This window comes from Arachis hypogaea, chromosome 8 (assembly GCF_003086295.3).
Source record: "Arachis hypogaea cultivar Tifrunner chromosome 8, arahy.Tifrunner.gnm2.J5K5, whole genome shotgun sequence".
Lineage (NCBI taxonomy): Eukaryota > Viridiplantae > Streptophyta > Magnoliopsida > Fabales > Fabaceae > Arachis > Arachis hypogaea.
The window spans coordinates 32211568-32231829 of NC_092043.1; the positions used below are offsets into that span (position 1 = coordinate 32211568).

The window sequence follows — 20262 nt, forward strand, 5'->3', positions numbered from 1 at the left end:
TCGACGGCTTAACCGACTCGGTGGCCAGTCTCTGCTTGACAAACGGCCTCCTCAACGAGAACTTCCGGAAACACCTTACCACGAAGCCGGTTTGGACGATGCATGAAATCCAAACGGTGGCCAAAGAGTACATAAACGACGAGGAAGTCAGCCGAGTCGTGGCTGCCAATAAGCGGCAGCCCGGCTACAACCAAACCCGGCAACCAGGCGACGGAGAGAGAGCAAAGGAAAAAGCTAGGGAGGAAGCGCCGAACAGGGCACCTCGACCGTTCCCCCGAGTCGGGAAGTTCAATAACTACACTCCACTCGCTCTCCCGATCGTCGAAGTTTACCAACAAATAGCTGAAAAGGGGATTCTCCCGAAACCCCGACCACTAAAGGACCGAACCGGGGGAAACAAGAACCTTTACTGCGACTACCATAAGGGATACAGCCATCAAACACAGGACTGTTTCGACCTGAAGGATGCACTGGAACAGGCGATAAGGGAAGGAAAGCTAGACGCATTCTCCCATCTCATCAGGGAGCCGAGAAGGCGTTATCGCGATCAAAATGAGGAAGCCAAGACGCGCTCGACCAGGAGGCGGCAGGAACCTGAAGACGGGAACCATGGCCTCACCGTGATAAACGTGGTAACAGCAAAGAACGCCGCACCAAAGTCCCGATCGGCACACAAGAAAGACGCCAAGGTTCTGGCGATCTCATCTACACCAGTGCAAAGCACCAAAAAACCCCCATCAATTTCTTTCGGCCCGGAAGACCAGTGGTTCAGCGACGCCCCGGAAAACCCTCCCATGGTCATAACGGCCAGGGTAGGAACCGGCCTCGTCAAACGGATCCTTGTCGACACAGGAGCCGATTCAAATATCATGTTCCGCAACGTATTCGACGCACTCGGTCTGAAGGATGCCGACCTGACGACTCACCAGCACGGGGTTATCGGGTTAGGCGATCATTTCATCAAACCAGACGGAGTCATTTCCCTACCGATCTCGGTAGGACAGATGCAAGGCCGAAGATCGGCGATGGCCGAATTCGTGATCCTCCGAGACTCCACAGCCTACAACATCATCTTGGGAAGAAAAACAATCAACGATGTTGAAGGCATAATCAACACCAAGCTGCTAGTTATGAAGTTTGTCACCGATGATGGATCCGTAGGGACCATAAGAGGGGACCTCGAGACGGCGGTCGCTTGCGACAACGCCAGCCTTTCCCTCAGAAAAAAGTCCAAGGAAGCATCTGGCGTATTCCTAGCCGACCTCGATGCCAGAGTAGAAGACAACCCGAGGCCGGAGCCAGAAGGGGACCTGGAGAAATTTAGCATCGGTGACGAAGGGGAAAAGTTTACATTCATTAACAAGAACCTCCCACATGAGTTGAAGGAGCCTTTGATCGAAATGATAAGGGCCAACAAGGACCTGTTCGCATGGACGCCAGCCGACATGCCGGGCATTGATCCACAAATCATTTCGCATCACCTAGCCGTCAGGACGGAAGCACGACCAGTGGCTCAACGGAGGAGGAAGATGTCGGCGGAAAGAGCAGAGGAGGTAGCCAAGCAAACGGCCGGCCTCCTAGAAGCGGGCTTCATACGAGAAGTGGACTACTCGACGTGGCTCTCAAATGTGGTGTTGGTGAAAAAACACAATGGCAGATGGAGAATGTGCGTGGACTACTCTGACCTTAACAAAGCATGCCCCAAAGATTGCTTCCCACTCCCCAACATAGATGCACTCGTCGACGCTGCGGCGGGGTACCGGTATCTGAGTTTCATGGATGCCTACTCTGGTTACAATCAGATACCGATGCACCGACCAGACGAGGACAAAACGGCGTTCATAACGCCAGGAGGAACGTTCTACTATAAGGTAATGCCATTTGGCTTAAAAAATGCAGGGGCAACGTATCAAAGGCTGATGAACAGGATATTCCACAACCTCATAGGAAAAACGGTCGAAGTTTACGTGGACGACATCCTGGCAAAGACAATACGACCTGATGACCTCCTAAACGACCTGGCAAGCGTATTTGCGTCCCTCCGTCAACATGGCATGAGGCTGAACCCCCTCAAGTGCGCCTTCGCCATGGAAGCCGGCAAGTTCCTGGGATTCATGATAACTCAAAGAGGGGTAGAGGCTAACCCGGAGAAGTGCCAGGCAATACTTCAGATGAAGAGCCCGGGATGTATCAAGGACGTCCAGAGGTTGGCAGGAAGGTTGACATCACTCTCTCGGTTTCTCGGAGCCTCAGCGGCAAAGGCCCTGCCGTTTTTTAACCTCATGAAGAAAGGGATGGCGTTCGAATGGACACCAGCGTGCGAAGAAGCCTTTCGACACTTCAAGGAAATCTTGGCGGCACCCCCCGTTCTCGGGAAGCCAAGAGACGGGGAACCACTATACCTGTATCTCGCCATAACAAGCGAAGCCCTAGCCGCAGTGCTAGTACGGGAGGACGGGAAGACCCAACAGCCAGTCTACTTCATAAGCAGGGCTCTGCAAGGAGCAGAATTAAGATACAGCAAGTTGGAAAAGCTAGCCTTAGCGCTCCTAACCTCCTCGAGAAGGTTGAAGCAATACTTCCAGAGTCACCAAGTGGTCGTCAGGACAGACCAAGGGATTAGGCAAGTTCTCCAAAAGCCCGACCTGGCGGGAAGAATGATGACTTGGTCCATCGAACTCTCTCAATATGACATACGATACGAGCCCCGGCAAGCCATCAAGGCGCAGGCCATGGCGGATTTTTTGGTTGAAGTAGCAGGAGATCCAGGCGAAGACATAGGCACACGGTGGAAGCTCCATGTGGACGGAGCCTCCAACCAGACCTACGGAGGAGCCGGGATCATCCTAGAAAGACCAAACGGGGTCGTATACGAACAGTCGGTCAGATTCGAGTTTCCCATCTCGAACAATCAAGCAGAATACGAAGCCCTCATTGGAGGCTTAACCCTAGCAACAGAGGTCGGCGCAAAAAGGCTGGAAGTATGCAGCGATTCCCAAGTCGTCACTTCCCAAGTGAACGGCAGCTACCAAGCCAAGGACCCCTTGTTGCAGAAGTACTTGGAAAAGGTCAAAAGCTTGAGCCAAAAGTTCGACGAGGTCACGATCCAGCATGTACCCAGGGAAAGGAACACACGAGCAGACCTTCTATCAAAATTAGCCAGCACGAAGCCAGGGGAGGGAAACCGGTCTCTCATCCAAGGCATGACAAGGGAACCCGCGATCACACTACACATAACGACCCTAAGTCCTTCATGGCTAGACCCCATCACCAACTACTTAGAACACGGCCAAGTCCCTGGCGACGAAAAGGATGCGGTGAAGTTAAGGAGGGAAGCGGCCAAATACGCCGTCATCCAAGGACAGCTGTTCAGAAAGGGGCTCAGCCAACCCCTACTGAAGTGCCTACACCCCGACCAAATGGACTACGTCCTCAGGGAAGTCCACGAGGGCTGCTGTGGGCACCACATCGGAGGGAAAGCCCTAGCGAGGAAGTTGATCCGAGCTGGGTACTACTGGCCGACGATGATGGCAGATTCCAAAGAGTTTGTCAAAAAATGCATAAAGTGCCAACAGAACGCCAATTTTGCCAAAGCACCGGCAAACGAGTTAAGCTTGCTGACGACTTCTCGGCCGTTCGCTCAATGGGGAGTCGACCTCTTAGGGCCCTTCCCTGTCGGCCCTGGGCAGGTCAAATATCTCATAGTGGCAATCGATTACTATACCAAGTGGATAGAAGCCGAACCATTGGCTAGCATATCCTCAGCCAATTGCAGAAAATTCATGTGGAGGCAGGTGATAACACGGTTCGGGATACCAGAAGTCGTCATCTCGGACAACGGCACACAATTTACTGACAAAAAGTTCACGGGATTTCTCAACGGCCTAGGAATAAGGCAAAAGTTCTCTTCGGTAGAACACCCTCGGACGAATGGACAAGTGGAGTCCGCCAACAAGGTTATCCTTTCAGGGCTAAAGAGGAGGTTGGACAACAAAAAGGGTGCTTGGGCCGACGAACTGGCATCAGTTCTCTGGTCTTACCGAACGACCGAGCAGTCCTCCACCAAAGAAACTCCTTTCCGGTTAACGTACGGGGTGGACGCGGTGATACTCGTAGAAATCGGAGAACCAAGCCCACGACTTCTTTTGAAAGGAATGGAGGAAGCCGTAGAAAAGGACCTGATAGAAGAAGCCCGAGAAATGGCCCACTTGACAAAAACGACGCTAAAACAAAGAGTGGCGCTCCGCTACAACACCAAAGTACTCAAGAGGGAATTCGAGCCAAACGACCTCGTCCTGAGGCGAAATGATATCGGCCTGCCGACCCCCGGAGAAGGAAAACTGGCGGCCAACTGGGAAGGCCCATTTAGAGTCAAGAAAGTGATGGGAAAAGGAGCATACAAACTAGAAAGACTCGACGGCAAGGAAGTCCCGAGAACTTGGAATGCGGACAACCTTAGAAGATTCTACTCCTAGAAGACGGAGCGACCTGCCGACTAATCTAGCTAAGTAGTTAATTCGTCATTTGAACTTTATAGTAACTTTCAAGTCTTTTATGTGGATACCGAATAAGATACACTTGTGCAAATTCTCCGTTCTATCTTACCTCCGTTTTTCAGATAAATCATCTTGTCATGACTAGCAACAACACCCAACCCGGGACTGATCACCCCGGGAGGTCATCAACTACCGTTGTAACAAGCAACTACACAAGAGCCCACGGGCCGCTGATATAAACAACTATAAACCAAAAACGGTTACTAAAAACGACAACAAAATCGGACAAGTAAGAAAAACTTCATTACGACAACACGAGCAAACGACCAAAGAGTCATTGTTCACAAGCCAATATTAAAACGGCAAAGATTAAACTGTTCGTAAGCCAAAACGGCTAAAAACAACTGTCTACAAGCCAAAACAAAACGGCTAAACAAAAACGATGGAACAAAGAGTTCATTTCTTCGGAACATCAACAACCTGGCCATCCTTAATAATCTTAAAAACGCCAATTGCCGACGTGTCGAACTCGGGGGCAACAATTTTGATTTGGGCCTTCAGGGCTTCCTCGGTGCCCAAAATCGCGCCTTTACCCTGTTTAACGACGTCTTTGTACTTGGCCTTCCATGTTGCCAGTTCGGCCTCCACGGCCCGCTTCCCCTCCTCGACTTCGGCCGTACGCTTCTGCGCCTCGCCGACCTGTTTCTCCAGAGCCATCTCACGCTCGACCAGACGTTCAATCGTTGCGTCCGACTCTTTCTGTTTCTTCTCGGCAGCTGTTAACTTTTGTTCGGCGGAGGCAGCTTTCTGCTCAGCGGCGGTAGCCTTCTTCTCGGCGGCGTCCAACTTCTCCGAAGATTGAGTCAACTGCTGCCGGAGAGTTTCCACTTCACTTTTCAATTCATTGTTGGCCTTCCCAGCGGAGGCCAACTTCCGACGAAGAGACTCCATCCCGGACAACTCGAACTCGGCCTTCCGAGCAATAACCGCACCGCGCAGAAGAGTACGGTACATCCACCTCGCCTGCCCGGCAAGGGACGACTCATGGAAATGTTCCTCCGTACCAGGGATCAGCTGGGTGTCTATAAATTTTGAGGCGTCGAAATTCCTTTCCATAACGGTAAGGACACCCTCGGGACTAGACGACGCCGTGGATGTCTTTTTTCTCTTTCTCTTCAGGTTAGAGACCTCCACCACCTCCTCCTCATCATCCGATTTAGGCACCGAACCCCCAATCCCGGCAACCTCACGGATAGGGGAAACACGGACCGCCTTGCCACCTTCAACCGAGGCGCCCTGAGCCGAGGTCTCGATCTCGTCGGTTGCGGCCCTCTGTTCGGGAACATCCTGGCCCTCCGGGGGAGCATCAGGCCCCTCGGAGACAGGCTGCTCGTCACCTTCCTCGTCGTCGCCGCCGGCAAGAAAGGTTTGAAACAGATCGGCAAGGCCCGTCACCGACGCAGACATATCCACTGCAAGAAACCAAAGAAGGTCGGTTAGTCGTCACACAATATCAATAAAGGGAAAAAGATAAAGCGTAAAGTAAAGAGCTTCTCACAAATATAATTACGACCGGAGTCCCGATCACCCATGAGGAGGTGGGGATTTACTGGGTTCTTCCCAAAAACCGCGTTTAGCACCTCGGCAATCTGCTGATCTTCTGCCGACATGTTTTTGTAAACTACCTTAATAAAACTATTGGCTCCTGCCCCGAAGCTCCAATAAGTCGGGATGAGCCGTACCCCCTCCAGAGACAACCAAAAGGGGTGGCGACCTTTGGCCGGACGGACTTTAAAATACTTGTCCTTAAACCCATGGTAAGAATCTTCGAACAAGCCGAAGATCTTCCGACCCTGAGCAGCCCGGAAGGACATGAACCCTTTCCTATGTTTCCCCTGCTTGGAAGGGTTTGTGAGGGTGAAGAAGAAGAGGAAGACATCTACGGACACCGGCAGGTCGAGATATTCACAAACCATCTCGAAACAGCGGATCGAAGCCCAACTGTTCGGATGCAACTGCGACGGTGACACGGAAATTCGGTTTAAGAGCGCCATTTGAAAGGCGGAGAACGGAATGCGAACCCCGACTTGAGTGAACATGGCCTTGTAGAACCAAATCCAGTCGGCAACCCGGCTGGGTTGGAAGTTGATTTCATACAACCGCTCGTGAGCAGCCGGGACGAAGGCGTCATAATTGGCCTCCTCGTCAGTCCCGCCACACAAATACCCGGCTTGTCGGAACTCGGTGAGCTCCTCCTCGCTCATTTGGTTGGGTGAATCCCTCACATCTGAGACGACCCAAGCATACTGGTCGTAAGCCGCAGGGTTAACGGATGCTCGGGAGACCGTGCGGGCCATACCTACATGGGGGTACCATCCAGTTAGTCTAAGAGATCGGTCGCTCAGGCCGAAAACAAACACCACCCCCCACGATTTCCCGACTAAAGGCAAACAAGACTAAGTCTAAAGGAACGAGAAAAAGCCTACCCTAGAATGGTACTTCCCCCCCTAACACGTCTACTCGCAACTAAGGCTACGCAGTAATATCAAAAGAACCAAGCGACAAACATACCGAAAATAATGCCTAAAAAGAGGGATGATTCGAAAATTACCTAAGTTGATGGAGAAAAGGATGATTGCGAGTCTGGAAAAGTGCAAGGAACACGAACGGAGGCACCACAGCAACGCCTTGGAATCTTGTAGCAAGGAGGAAGAAAGGAAGAATAGGGAGTGTGAGAAAAGTGTAGAAATGTCAAAACCGATCGTTTAAAAACTACCTCCAGAGCGCGAAACACCTGGGGGCAGAATGGGCTTTTCAAAAGGGGTTTTTCACCCCATTATGAGCATTTAATGCTCGGCGCAGGAAACGAAGCGATGAAAACGGTTGCTTTGAGCAACCAAGAGACGCGCGTTGGAGGCACACCCCTCCCGCGAACAGCCGACCAGTCGAAATACGGGGATGACACGCCATTGGTAGCTCCTACGACTACCATTGGCGCGTGGAGGCACTGTTACGGCCTGGCCCAATAACCGCACGGGTCGGTCCGACCCGATCTCCACCCGACCCGGACACGTGCCCTCCAACCGACCCGGACACGCGTCCTGTACGGCTCGCACGTGGCTGCAGGACAACGTCCTCGGAAATATGGGCCTGTCCTCGTCTTGGGGCCCACTACTGACATGTATATAAGGGGAAGATTGGCTCTTCCCCCGAGGTACGTCACCTTACACATCACTTCCCCTGCTTGTACGATTTCTGACTTAGGCGTCGGAGTGTCTTTGCAGGTGGCACCCCCCCTTCGTCCATCCACCAGCTCAAGTGCTCGCCAGCTCGGCTAGTCCGCTACCAGTGCGACCCAAGTTAAGGCGTCCTCACCTACCCATCTTTCCACCTGTATACCCGACCTGTCCGGAATCCGACAACCGAACAACATAGTTTACCAGTTTGGATGTAGAAGTTTTCAAAAATCTAGTGGCTTAATATGATAGGAATGCTAGATAGAGGGCAACATGTTCTGTTTGGTAGAAATTAAGTTAATTATTTGATAATGCGCCAAGCTACGTACGATCCAGTTCTTGAATAAACTAAGACCTGGAATAATTTCTAGAAGAAGAAAAAAGCTTGTGATGATATTTTTAGTATATTAGTTAACTTTTCTTAATTTTAATATTTTTTTGAAAATTTAATATTTAAAATTTATAATTTAAAATTCAGAATTAAAAATTTATAGTTTAAGATCTAAAATTTAACATAAATAAAATAATTTTAAAAAAATGAGCTGATGTTAGTTGACAAAATTTATTCTCTAATATTATTTTATTATCTTACACTTATTAGTCAATTATTTATTTATTTATTTAAGTAAAAAAAAAAAAAACCTATATTACCCTATTTACAATCACACATTAAAAAACCCTATATATATATATATATATATATATATATATATATATATATATATATATATATATATATACTAATCACACTTTTAACATATCTAACAAAGGAATTTAAACATACTCTTATTACGGATAAACATATTAGTTTTTTACTAATTTATTGTATATTATTAATTTCAACTAAAATATATAACATAATATTTTTTATATAATTAAATTAAATTTTTTTACAAAATTAAAAAAATTTCTCTTTTCTCTTTTTTTTTTTATTTTTATATTCTTTTCCTTCTTTTTTTATTTTATCTCTCTTATATATTATTACTTTATTAATTTAACAATCAAAATATACTGTATAACATTTTCTCATTATAACTAAAATTAAAATATATTATATATTATTAATTTGATAATCAAAATATATAATATTACACATATCTCATTGTAATTAAAATAATATAATTTTTTTCCAAAACTAAGGAGTTCGCTTTCCTTCCTCTACTCACTTTATTTGTTTTGGTCTTTTAACCAATATGTGCCAAAAATTTTAAAATTTATTACTAAAGTATATCATATGATATTTTTTAATTAAAATAAAAAAATTCTTTAAAATTAAGAATTTTTTTTATTTTTTATTTTTCTTTTTTCTTTATTCACTATATCTTTCTGATATATTATTATTATTAATTTATCATGTCAATTATATATTACTAATTTCATAACCAAAATATATATAATATTAGTTTAATTGAAATCAAATTGAAATTTTTTTCTTTCAAAATCAAAGAAATCTCTCCTTTCCCTTCCTTTTTTTATCTTCCTCTATCTTTTACCTATTTTTATCTCTCTTATATATTATCACTAATTACTAATTTGACAAACAAAATATATCACATAATATTTTATTATTACAATTAAAACTAAAATATATTATATATTATTAATAATTAATCAAAATATATTGCATAGTACTTATTTTTGTTGCAATTGAAATAAATTTTTTTGTTCCAAAATTAAAAAATTCATTCTCAATTTTTTGTTCATTCTATTTTTGTTAGCTTTTTAACCAGTAAGTCATCATTTCTAAAACTTATTACCAAAATGTCATTTTAAATTATTTTTTCGTATGTCGTCATTTTCTATAACATTTTTTTTGGTATACAAATTTATACAAATTAATTCTAACCTAATAAAACTCATTTTTATAAAACATTAAAACGCGCGTGAAATCACGACGTTTTTTCTCTAACGTTTATATCCCACATTTTAAAGGATTACCATGTGTTCATAATACGTAATGAAAGAAAAGAAAGTAATTCTAAAAATCTATTTTGTGCTTAAATTTTATTTTACAAATAATATAGATCAGATTTAAATACCTTTAGACGCTTTAGTAAAAACTTTATTTTTCGATTGTACGAAAATTCTATGCGTATCCACACCGAGACCAACATTTACTGTCAATTCCTTGACCAATGGATATCTGATCTAAATTGAGAAATCTCTTGTAACTTTTTGCACGCCATAAAATTTTTCTCCAAGAATTAGACTCACATACGTTTATGCGTCTAAAAGTAAAGGAATAAAACTCTTGTACTTTATTCTCATCTCTTTCCTCTACTCTAGGCATACATATATATAGTATGAGATTTGTTATTGATTTTAAATTTGAATCTCAATTCAAATTCAAATCATATCTTATTATTTTAAACTTGAATAATCTTTCAAATTTATGAAATATATCATAACTCAATTTGAAACAGAATCAATTAGGATCTCATCCAAATTTAGAATTCTAAGTTTAGAAATAGAATAACTAATTATTCTCAATTATCATATTATTATTATATTCTTGGTGCTAGCAAAGAATATAATAATATTCTATTTTAATTAATATAATTATTTATTTGATCAAATTAAAATAATAATTAAATAATTCTATAGCAAAGATTAGAACACTCGTTAGTGTGTGACCCTATAGGTTCAATACTAAGCGGGTAGTAAATTAGTCATACTAAATTTACTAATCAAGGTTAGCGTCTAGCAATACTTCTCAACGACCTGATAGTATGAAGTAATAATAATATATATTTTTACTAAGAACCTGATAAGAACAAAGTATAATTCCTTCTATCTTTTTAGCTCTTGGTTAACCCTTAAAGTATGGTTTAATTGTCAAACTTTAACTTGTTACCATTATTATAGTGAACTGTGAATGACTTAAGAAACTCATTTCTTCATTCATCAATCTCCTTGGCCAAGGTTTTATTCATCTCAATCATTATAATCATAGAGTTCAAACTCTTTACCGAGAGTTGACGGATTCCTTATTGACTAATCATTAAGTCTACAAGTATTTAAATCATACCCAATATTCATTCAACTACGATCCTAGGGTATTAGGTGTCCGAAATCAAAGTATAATAAATACATTGTTAATTACTATGACCGTCGCAGGTCAAAGGAAACTTTATTGCCATGTTCATTTTGAGAATATCCTATTGACAAATATGTGGTAATTATAACCATTAGAAATTTTCAAAGTGAGCCAATTCAATGGTCATATCTCTATATAACACACACACGCACACGCACACGCACACACGCACACGCACGCACACGCACACGCACACCCACGCACGCACGCACGCACGCACGCACGCGCAATGATAAATCTCTAAATTTAATAAAGGATATTATTATATTAACATTTTAATATAATAACAATAACAAATTATTTAACATATGATTGGTTGAATTGTGGTCATACTATTATTCCTAATACATTCCTCCTCCTCCTCCTATTTCTTCTCCTTCTTCTTTGTGTTTCTCCTCTTTTTTCTTTGCGTTCCTTCTTCTTCTTCGCGTGTTTCATGATATTCGTCGTTTTTTATTATTGCTGTTGTTGCTGCAATTTTTTTCTCCTCCTCTTTTTGCAATACTATGTATTTTTTTAGAAGGTAAAATAAGAAGAAAAAGATGAATAAGAAGTAGTAGAAGATGAGGAGGAGAAAAAAAAAAGTTTTGAATTATACAAAATTTATTAGTACAAATTCACCAAAAATTCTTAAACAATACACCTAAATGTCTTAGTTTTATCCTAAAATTTGCTGCAACTACATAAAAATATTTTCTCTAATGCTGCATTTTTTCTTCTTCTTCTTTTTCTTATTTCTTTTTTTCTTTTAGTTGAATGAATGCAAGTTCATCCTCTTCCAAGTAATTTTGTAGCATTATGTGTTTCTTCTTCTTCTTTGTTTGATTTTTTTATTTTTATTCTTGTTAAGAAAGAGTAAAATAAGAAGAAATTTGAGAAAGTAAAATAAGAAAGAAAAGATGAATTTAAAAAAGAAGAAAAAATGGTGATGATGATAAAAAAAGAAGAAGAAGTAGCAAAAAGATAAGGAGGAAGAAGAGAAAGAGCTTTGAATTGTGTAAAATTTATTAGTACAAATCCACTGAAAATTCTTAAATAATACATTTAAATATCTTAAATTTACCTCGAAATTTGTTGCAACTACACAAATTGAGAAAATTCTATGGCAAAAATTCTATGGTAATAATTTTGGAGCAGGCAACATCATTAATATGGCAAAATTTCTACGATAACGATAACAATAATGACAATAACGATAATGATGATATATATAAGAAGAAGACGACGATGCTATAACGATGATGATCATGATGATGAAGATGATGGAGGAGAAGGAGGAAAAGGAAGAAGGAGAAAAAAGCCCAACAAAAAAAGGAGAAGGTGACAACGATAACGAAAGAGAAAAATAATGAAAAGGAGGAGGAGGAGGAGGAGATGCTGAGCGCGTGAATGTAAATGACTTGTATGAATTTGTATGTGTAAATGACTTGTATGTGGAGAACAATTGTAAAAAGTAATTATCTATTTCTCTCTATTATCCTCTCATTCGATTATCTATTTAAATCAAGAATAAATGACCATTTGTGCCTCTGAAAGATGAATATGCTAACATTTGTATCTATACTAAATCAAAACTGAACTTGTATCCACGCTAGATGCCTTCCGTGTGACAAAAATGTCCTGCCTTAGATCTGCATTTGGTTCGTGGTTATCCGACCCTACGTGGCACTCCAACCCTCCAAAACCCTATCTACGTGGAAGTAAACATTGGTATATGAAAGTGGATAGGGTTCTATGCATCAAATCGAAACTCTAGCAAGTTACCTTCCCCAATTCGAACCATACCCCAAAAATCGAATCTTGTTGAATTTCATATAGTGTCAAGTACACCCACGGTCAGAAAGAATTATCTCGTAACCCCTAGAATGTCTTTACGCAGATTTAACTCTGCTGCAAATAATGAAAGTTGTAGCAGTTCTTCAAGTTCGAAGAAGATGAAGGAGAAGAAGCTCGACGACAAATGCTTCTGTGGGAGGAAGGTTGCGTTGATAGAGTCTGGCACGATAACAAACCCTAATAGATAGTTCATCAGATATCCTCTATGAACGGTAAGGGCTAGGCGCCATTGTTGTTGAGGTGAGAAATTTATTTTTGGATTTTTAGTTGTCATTTGGGTGCGTTTTTTTTTATTTTTTCAGACAAGAGACTGCAAATACTTTATTTGGGTGGATGAAATCGAAGAAGGATGGGAGGGACTAACAAGATGTTTAGCCAAAAGAAATTCGAAGTATTCTTATGCAAGGCGTGATGATGGATTGACTGTCATTGAAGTTGGGAAAAATTAGCAAGCATCCTCAATGTTGGCTAAGAAGATAGACAAATTTAGGATTGAAATTAAGGGTGAAATTAGGGGAATTAGAGTGTTGCTTTCAACTATTGCGTTGGAGGTAGTGTTTTGTTTATTGCGTGAGTTGTATTTGGTGATGAAAATATAAGATTTGTATAATTCGGGATCTTTGTTTATCACGAGAGAGTGAATGTTTTTTCTGATATTGGCATGACATGATATGTTTCTTGTATTGTTCTATTTTTTTTAATTTCTAATACATTGACATAGACATGCATGCCTTCTTCTGACTTCATAGGTCTGTAAAATTTTCTCTCGTTGATTAGTATATCATACCCAGATCTGAAGAATTGGCCAGCCTCTCTCACTGTCAAGTTTGTCTAAACTCTTATCCTCTCCTCTAGCTCATTTAACACCCATTTTTTCTCTGCTGACTTACAATGATTGTCTCTACTGCAGGTGTATTCGTTTACAAAAGTCTTTATTTGATAACTTTCTGGAAATGTTCTCTTGTTATAGTATATTGACCAAGGACAGTCCTCATCGTAGCATATAGCCTTAGATCTTGTGGAGTCACAACGTGCAAAGAATATGCTTCTTTCAATGTTGATATTAAACTTTCGGACTGTCTTCTTAATCTAGTTGAAAGTTTCAAACTCCATACTCAGTTCCAACCGCATCTGGCTAACAGGGGCATCGGCATTACTCTGAGAAATAACTAGAGTCTCGTCAGAATCTTCATCACTTGCTATGCTATGCAAGTCCTCTAACTCATAGCAATGATACTCAGCATTTTCATCAGAAAAATCCTCTCCATCAACCGAGACATAGAAGGTTGGAGGTTTGTCCGAATCAGGATTCGGGATGAAGGATTGTCCTGTAGAGGGAGACCTCTTTGTTGATCTTCTCTTGTTTCTCTTTGGCCATCCCTCAACCTCATCTGAAGGATCAGTTTTATTATTTTGGGGAGTCCTATTGGAGTCAGAGGGTGAGACTGACTCAGGGATTGATTGTGAAAGTGAATTCCTATACGACTATGGGATGTATTGAGTTAGTTGTTGAGGTGCAAGAGGTTCAGAGATATTGGCTTCAGAAGGCGGGACTGGGTCTGAACCATCAGTATGGGATGGTTGCTGGTCATGCTCAATAGATGGCTAGGAAGGTTGAGACTGAGTTAATAGTGGCTTATCTGGTAGGACAGGTGTTGGAGGAGGCTGAAAAATCTGTCTTGCTTATTGGGATTATGAAGGTGCTGGATTTTCTGTCTGTTGAGGAATGTGATACTATCCTCATTTTGGGCCTCAACATTAACTGGGTTCTTTTCTTGCTGGGCCTCTTTCCTGGGCTGGACCTCACCTTTTTTTTAGGGTTCCTTCACAACTTGGACATGACCTACTATTTCAGCATCTTCATCATCTTCCACTACTATCAATCTTCTTTTTAGACTCTTCTTTGGAGTTGAAACCCCTTTTAGCACAGCTCTTTATTCTCATCTTTGATGGAGTCATATCTTTCTACTCAACTAGCACAGGATGATCCACCGGATGCTCTATATAGACATTAATTTTGTTACCATTCTTCACGGCTGGCTCATACATTTTAACTATGTCCATATCAATTCTTAGTAACCTCAACCCATTATCAAGCTCATTCCCAGGTTCTAGTCAGTAAAAATCAGCAATAGACATATATCCAGTGTCCTTAGCAAATGAGATATGAAAAAATCATTGAGGGTATCAACGTTAACCCTCTCAATCTATGTTACTTCTCCACCAATGTAACTAACCTTTTCACATGGCCCTCTCTCAAACCGTCCTCTATGATTAATTTACAGAGTTATATGGATGGTGGCCATTCCTGAAAATAAAATTAAACAATACAATAAAAGAAAAAATTATTGTCTGTAACTGCAGCTAACACAAACCTGCAACTAACTATTCTATCAATTCTCAATCACATAAAATTAATCACAGGATTTGATAAAGTAACAGAATATGCCTAACTAGTGGCAATGACATATAAAATTAATCATTAGTGGCAACGACATACCTCTGTTCTTCACGAATTAAATGGAGTGACATCTTCGCTGTTGACGATGAAAAGCCTGGTATGAGGTTCTGCTCGCTGTTCTATGCACGATTCTTTATTACGTCTTCGTGGTGATCAATTGGGAGAGTTCCGGTCGTCTTCTCCGATTTGGGAATGGAGCGACAGCGACAATGAACCTCTGCTAAGGCACAACAGATTCTCCCACAAAGTGTACTTCTTTTTTCCAAACGCTTAGTGAAAAACAACATTCACTTTCACGTAGATAGGACTTTGGAGGGTTGGAGTGTCACGTAGGGTCGGATAACCACGAACTAAGTGCAGATTTAAGGCAGGCCACTTTTGTCCCATGGAGGGCATTTAGCGTGAGTACAAATTTAGTTTCGATCTAATATGAATACAAATGTCAGCGTATTCGTCTTTCATAGATACAAATATTCATTTATTCTTAAATCAATGCATGTCTGTCTTCACTAAATTAAACTAATATAATTTAATGCTTGATTGTTTGTTTGTTAGAAAGATTAAAGATTTAAAGTTATTACATTGTTGTTCTTAAATTTCTCCAACTCAAAACGGTTGGTAATATAATATTTTAACTACAAAGAATTTAGCGAGTATGCACCCAGCCAAACATGTAACGAATGTAAGACTATCAATGTTGGTAATTAAACACTAGTAGTAAATACTAATTGCAACTTCTTTACTACTTTTCTTAGATTCCTAACTGATAAAAGTTTAATATTCTGGCACCTTGGGTTGGTTACATACTTGGATTAGGTGCCTGCAACACTAGGGAGATAGGATAGGAACCCCTCTCACATTTGCTCCACAAACCACAGAAATTATTAATATTTTATTTCCACTTGAATTGTGCTGCCATATTTTGATTGGCTATTAGACCCGAGAAAGATTCCTAGTGAAAATCAATGGCCAATTGATGTGGTTGCAAGTAAACTAAATCACAAAATTCTAATATAGTGGAACAGAGAAAAATTCATTTTTAAAATTATGCATCTAGGAAAAAAGCCAAACATAAATTGTTGTTAATGTAACAAGTCATCAACAACTATCACCTGTTAATTCTCCTTCAGACTTGAAGCAAATAATTATAAGATAGTTACCAACTCCAGCTATTGCATGATTGAACCAAAATTATACATCATTCTAAAGCGACTCCTCCAAGTTCCTCTATGGTTCCCTATATATATATAGACTTGGATAGTTGGATATACTTAAAGCCATCTATCAATCAAATATCTCTAATCAGGTTTCATCAAACCTTAATACATCCTGTGACTCTTCCTCTGACATTATCAAATATGGGTGTACTTGAAATCATAGTCAGAGTAACTTTGGTGACTGTACTTATCAAATTGGTCATGGCTACAGATCACATTGTTGGAGGACCAAATGGAGGGTGGGATACAAGCTCAGACCTTCAATCATGGGCATTATCTCAGAAGTTTTCAGTTGGAGACAATCTCAGTAAGTCTCTTGCAATGCATTCATCAACAAACTACAACTTTAATATAAATTCTACTTAACAACTGTCTTTCATATATTTTTGTTGTGCAGTTTTTCAGTATCCACCAAATCATAATGTGATTGAAGTTACTAAGACAGATTATGACTCTTGCCAATTAACAAAACCAATTCAGACCTACAATGATGGCAAGACAACCATTCCTCTTACTTCACCAGGAAAAAAGTACTACATTTGTGGAACAATTGGACATTGCAGCACAGGAATGAAGGTTGAAATAGACACTACTCTAGCCACTGCTTCATCATCACCAGTAGAATCTCCTTCACCACAAGAAATTCCCATCATTCCCTCTCCAGGTCCAGAGGGACTAACACTAACCCCTTCACCATCAGCTGAATCACCAAGTTATGGTGTTCCATTGGCATCATCTCCATTGTTGGATACACCTCTTGAAACTCCTACACTCTCACCAATGGTTCCTTCCACTGAATTTACTGGTTCTGCTGCCTCACCTCTCGAAAACCATTCGGTAGACCAGCCAGATTCATCATCAGCCAGCAAAGTCATGCAAGCGGCAGTGCTAAGCTATTTAACAATGATTGTGGCCTTTTAAGGATGAGAAATGTTTACTCTCCACCATTGTTTGTTCTATGTTAAACTATTGTGTTTGGTGTTTTTTCTTTGTTGTATTGGTGATTTGCTGTGGTTGAAATTTCATAAAGACTAATTCATAATCCATAATGCATCCATCAGTAATACACAACAGAAAACCATTTAATTATGATAGCATCACAAATTCAAAAGTAATACAAGACAAGTTCACCTTATTGAAATGCTTCAGAACACACTTTTAGGCTTACATTATTAGTAAGCACATACACACACAGTTCACAATCCACACAACTTAGACATTGATATATGTTTTAACAAACACAAAACAATGAAGTGGATGCTCTAACCACTCTATTATGCCACTGGTGGACGAAGGAGATGATCCTTTGATGTATCAACTGCAGCTGGGGGCATAAACTGCCACATGGCTATGCCAGGGTAACCTATGAAGGGTATCAGCTTTTGGCTAGCACCTTGTGCTTTCGTGGCCGCCGGAGCATGATGGAGGAAGCTTGGCTGAACATTTGTCATCTTGAACTGCTGCTCCAACTTCTCTTTCTCTACCTTGAGCCTATTTTTCTCATCCCGAAGCTCATTCTTCTCAGCCTGCAATGATTCTATTAAGTTCTTACTACTAAGTCAAAAGCTATAATGGTTCAGTCATATCCAACCCTTTTTCCGCTTTTTCATCAAGAAATTCTTAGAGGTTCTTCAAACAAGTCATACTCTAAGAGCACTTAAAAAGTAACAACTATAGTCTAATCTTATGAAGAAGAACATGTTACTTGAAAGTAACCATTACAAACAGAAAATCACCCACCTTGAGCTCTTTAATTTTTTCAAGCATTTCATCATTCATTTCCTTCAGCTTCTCTGCTTCATCTCTTAATTGGTTTACGACTCGGACGGCATCACTTAATATGGCAACCTTGTCGGTTTTGGGCTGCATGCTACCAGGCTCCAAGATGGAACTCAGTTCCAGAAACCTTAAAACCATGCCAAATTTTGAGGACATGAGATTCAGAGAAGACTATACTCAATCACACAAATTTAAAATAATAGCATGCCTCTCATTCAGTTTGTCCCTTCGCAATTTCTCTCGACATGCCTTGGTTCCAGATGCACATGATTCAGTCCTCAACCTGAAGTAACAGTTGCAAAATTACAGAGGTGAACACAAGTGAATCATAAGAGAGCAATTAATACTTAATTCCGGATCTTAATTGACTCATGAATGATTTCAGAAACAGTTTTTTTTGCCTAACAATGTTAGATTTTTCCATTAGCTATTACTATCAATATTAAACATGATATCTAGGCTCAATGCAGAATCAAGTATGTAGGAGCAAGCATGGCATTTCCATGTCACAACTAACATAGTCTTCTTTGCTTGATTCCTTAGAAAATTTCAAATCCTTCCTCATCCTACTAATGATAGATTTTTTCAAAATTCAGTTTATATGATCAAATATGTCTTATACTATTCATAAACCACATTGCCTAATATGCAAGTCATTACAGTTTCCCCTCACAACTGATAAAAACAAATCAGAGACCAGGGCCAAGCTGCATATTATACAAAATTTCTAAATATTTGATGTTATCATTACATGATGAAAATGCCAAATTATGAATAATAGTTGCTAAACTGTTTAGAAGGAAGGATTTTAGAAGAAAAGAGATATTACCGTTTTGAAGGGCCACCTTCCAGCACAATTGAATCCACTGAGTATTCCATTTCCAAGCTGCAATCATGAAGCAGTTATGTGATGATCCGGGAAAAAAATCCATAGAATTCCCTGCTTTTAAACTTGGGTTGAAACTTAAAACAAAAGAGAAAGTTGAAGAACAAAACAAAACCCAAAAACACCCACCTGATATTGGAAGAAGGAGGCTTGAAATTGGTGTGAGGCTGAGGTTGAGGCAGCCAGGTGAAAGCAGCAGAGTCTGGAGCCATGAAGTCTGCCACAGAGATGTTATCAAAGCCATAATCGTAGAGCCAATTGGATGTGCCTCCTGAAGAATCTATGTCCATATTGAGAGGGAGTGAGAAGAAACAACAAGTGTTTGTGTGTGAACTGAAACCAAGTATGAAAGGAATATGTTACTCTGTATATATGTTTTTCATTTTGTTTTTGTTGCTTTGGATTTGGTTTACTTGCTTGTTCTATACAAATAGAGAGTAATTAAAAAAAAAAAAGGAAAGTCATTGTGGCTGTGAGAGGCTGTGACGGAAGCAGCAGCACAACAAAGAGTGAGTGTGTGTGTGTCATGCACAGTGATAGCCAATGCATTTGCATTACGTTGAAACAGTGTTCAGACTCCGGAGCCAACTCAACGGAATCTCTCAGCATTAAAGATTTTATAAGAAATATAGTTTCTTTTTAAGCATCAAAATTACCTTATAAGTAAAACTCTAAGGCTCAAAATCATGGCTTAAAAGAGAGTGAACATATTCCTTCTTTGATGCCTTTCCTGGGAAATGAAATGGAATTACCACTTTTAAGCAGGAGGACCAATTATGAGGACTGGGTCATTGGGTGGGGCAGCTAGCTACTGTGGTTGTTTCTAGAATTACGTTATTGAAATTGACATCCTAATCATAACGATTAGTATAGTAGTGATGACAAATTGAGAATAGATTAATAGTGATTAGCTCATTTATGCAGAGTAGTCCACTAAACTAATATTCTTAAGTCCTGTTATATTTGCGCATAATAAAATCCAACTAGGCTTCTTTGGATGGCTTCTTTCATGCCATAACATGACGTAGTACTTGATGTCCATCGACAACAATAACAATACATCTCAGAATATTGTGACGCACTTTATTATCCAACATTCCTACTCACCCATGAAATTCAAACAGTTACCGCTGCAATATTACGCAGCCTTTCAAAGGCTAAGAGCCTAAGATCACTCTTTTTCTCATCACACCTTTCCTACATTTTGCTACCTATTTCTATTTCGGGGAAAAGTCCCCACACCGCCACATATAA

General features: G+C 40.5%; 2 protein-coding genes across 2 annotated transcripts; one reads left to right on the forward strand and one right to left on the reverse strand.

Moving 5' to 3' along the window:
- Window positions 1–16405: 16405 nt before the first annotated feature.
- Window positions 16406–17387, forward strand: LOC112707029 (uclacyanin 1). Its single transcript, XM_025758583.3, has 2 exons — window positions 16406–16650; window positions 16741–17387. The coding sequence occupies exons 1-2, from the start codon at window positions 16485–16487 to the stop codon at window positions 17262–17264; spliced, it is 690 nt and encodes a 229-aa protein (XP_025614368.2). The 5' UTR covers window positions 16406–16484; the 3' UTR covers window positions 17265–17387.
- A 17-nt stretch (window positions 17388–17404) lies between these two features.
- Window positions 17405–19792, reverse strand: LOC112707031 (transcription factor bHLH115). The gene is made up of 6 exons (XM_025758584.3): window positions 19665–19792; window positions 19138–19341; window positions 18952–19008; window positions 18331–18405; window positions 18084–18249; window positions 17405–17869 (listed from the first exon to the last, which is right to left on the reverse strand). Exons 1-6 carry the CDS (start codon window positions 19694–19696, stop codon window positions 17618–17620), a joined length of 786 nt encoding a protein of 261 aa, XP_025614369.1. The 5' UTR covers window positions 19697–19792; the 3' UTR covers window positions 17405–17617.
- Window positions 19793–20262: the final 470 nt, after the last annotated feature.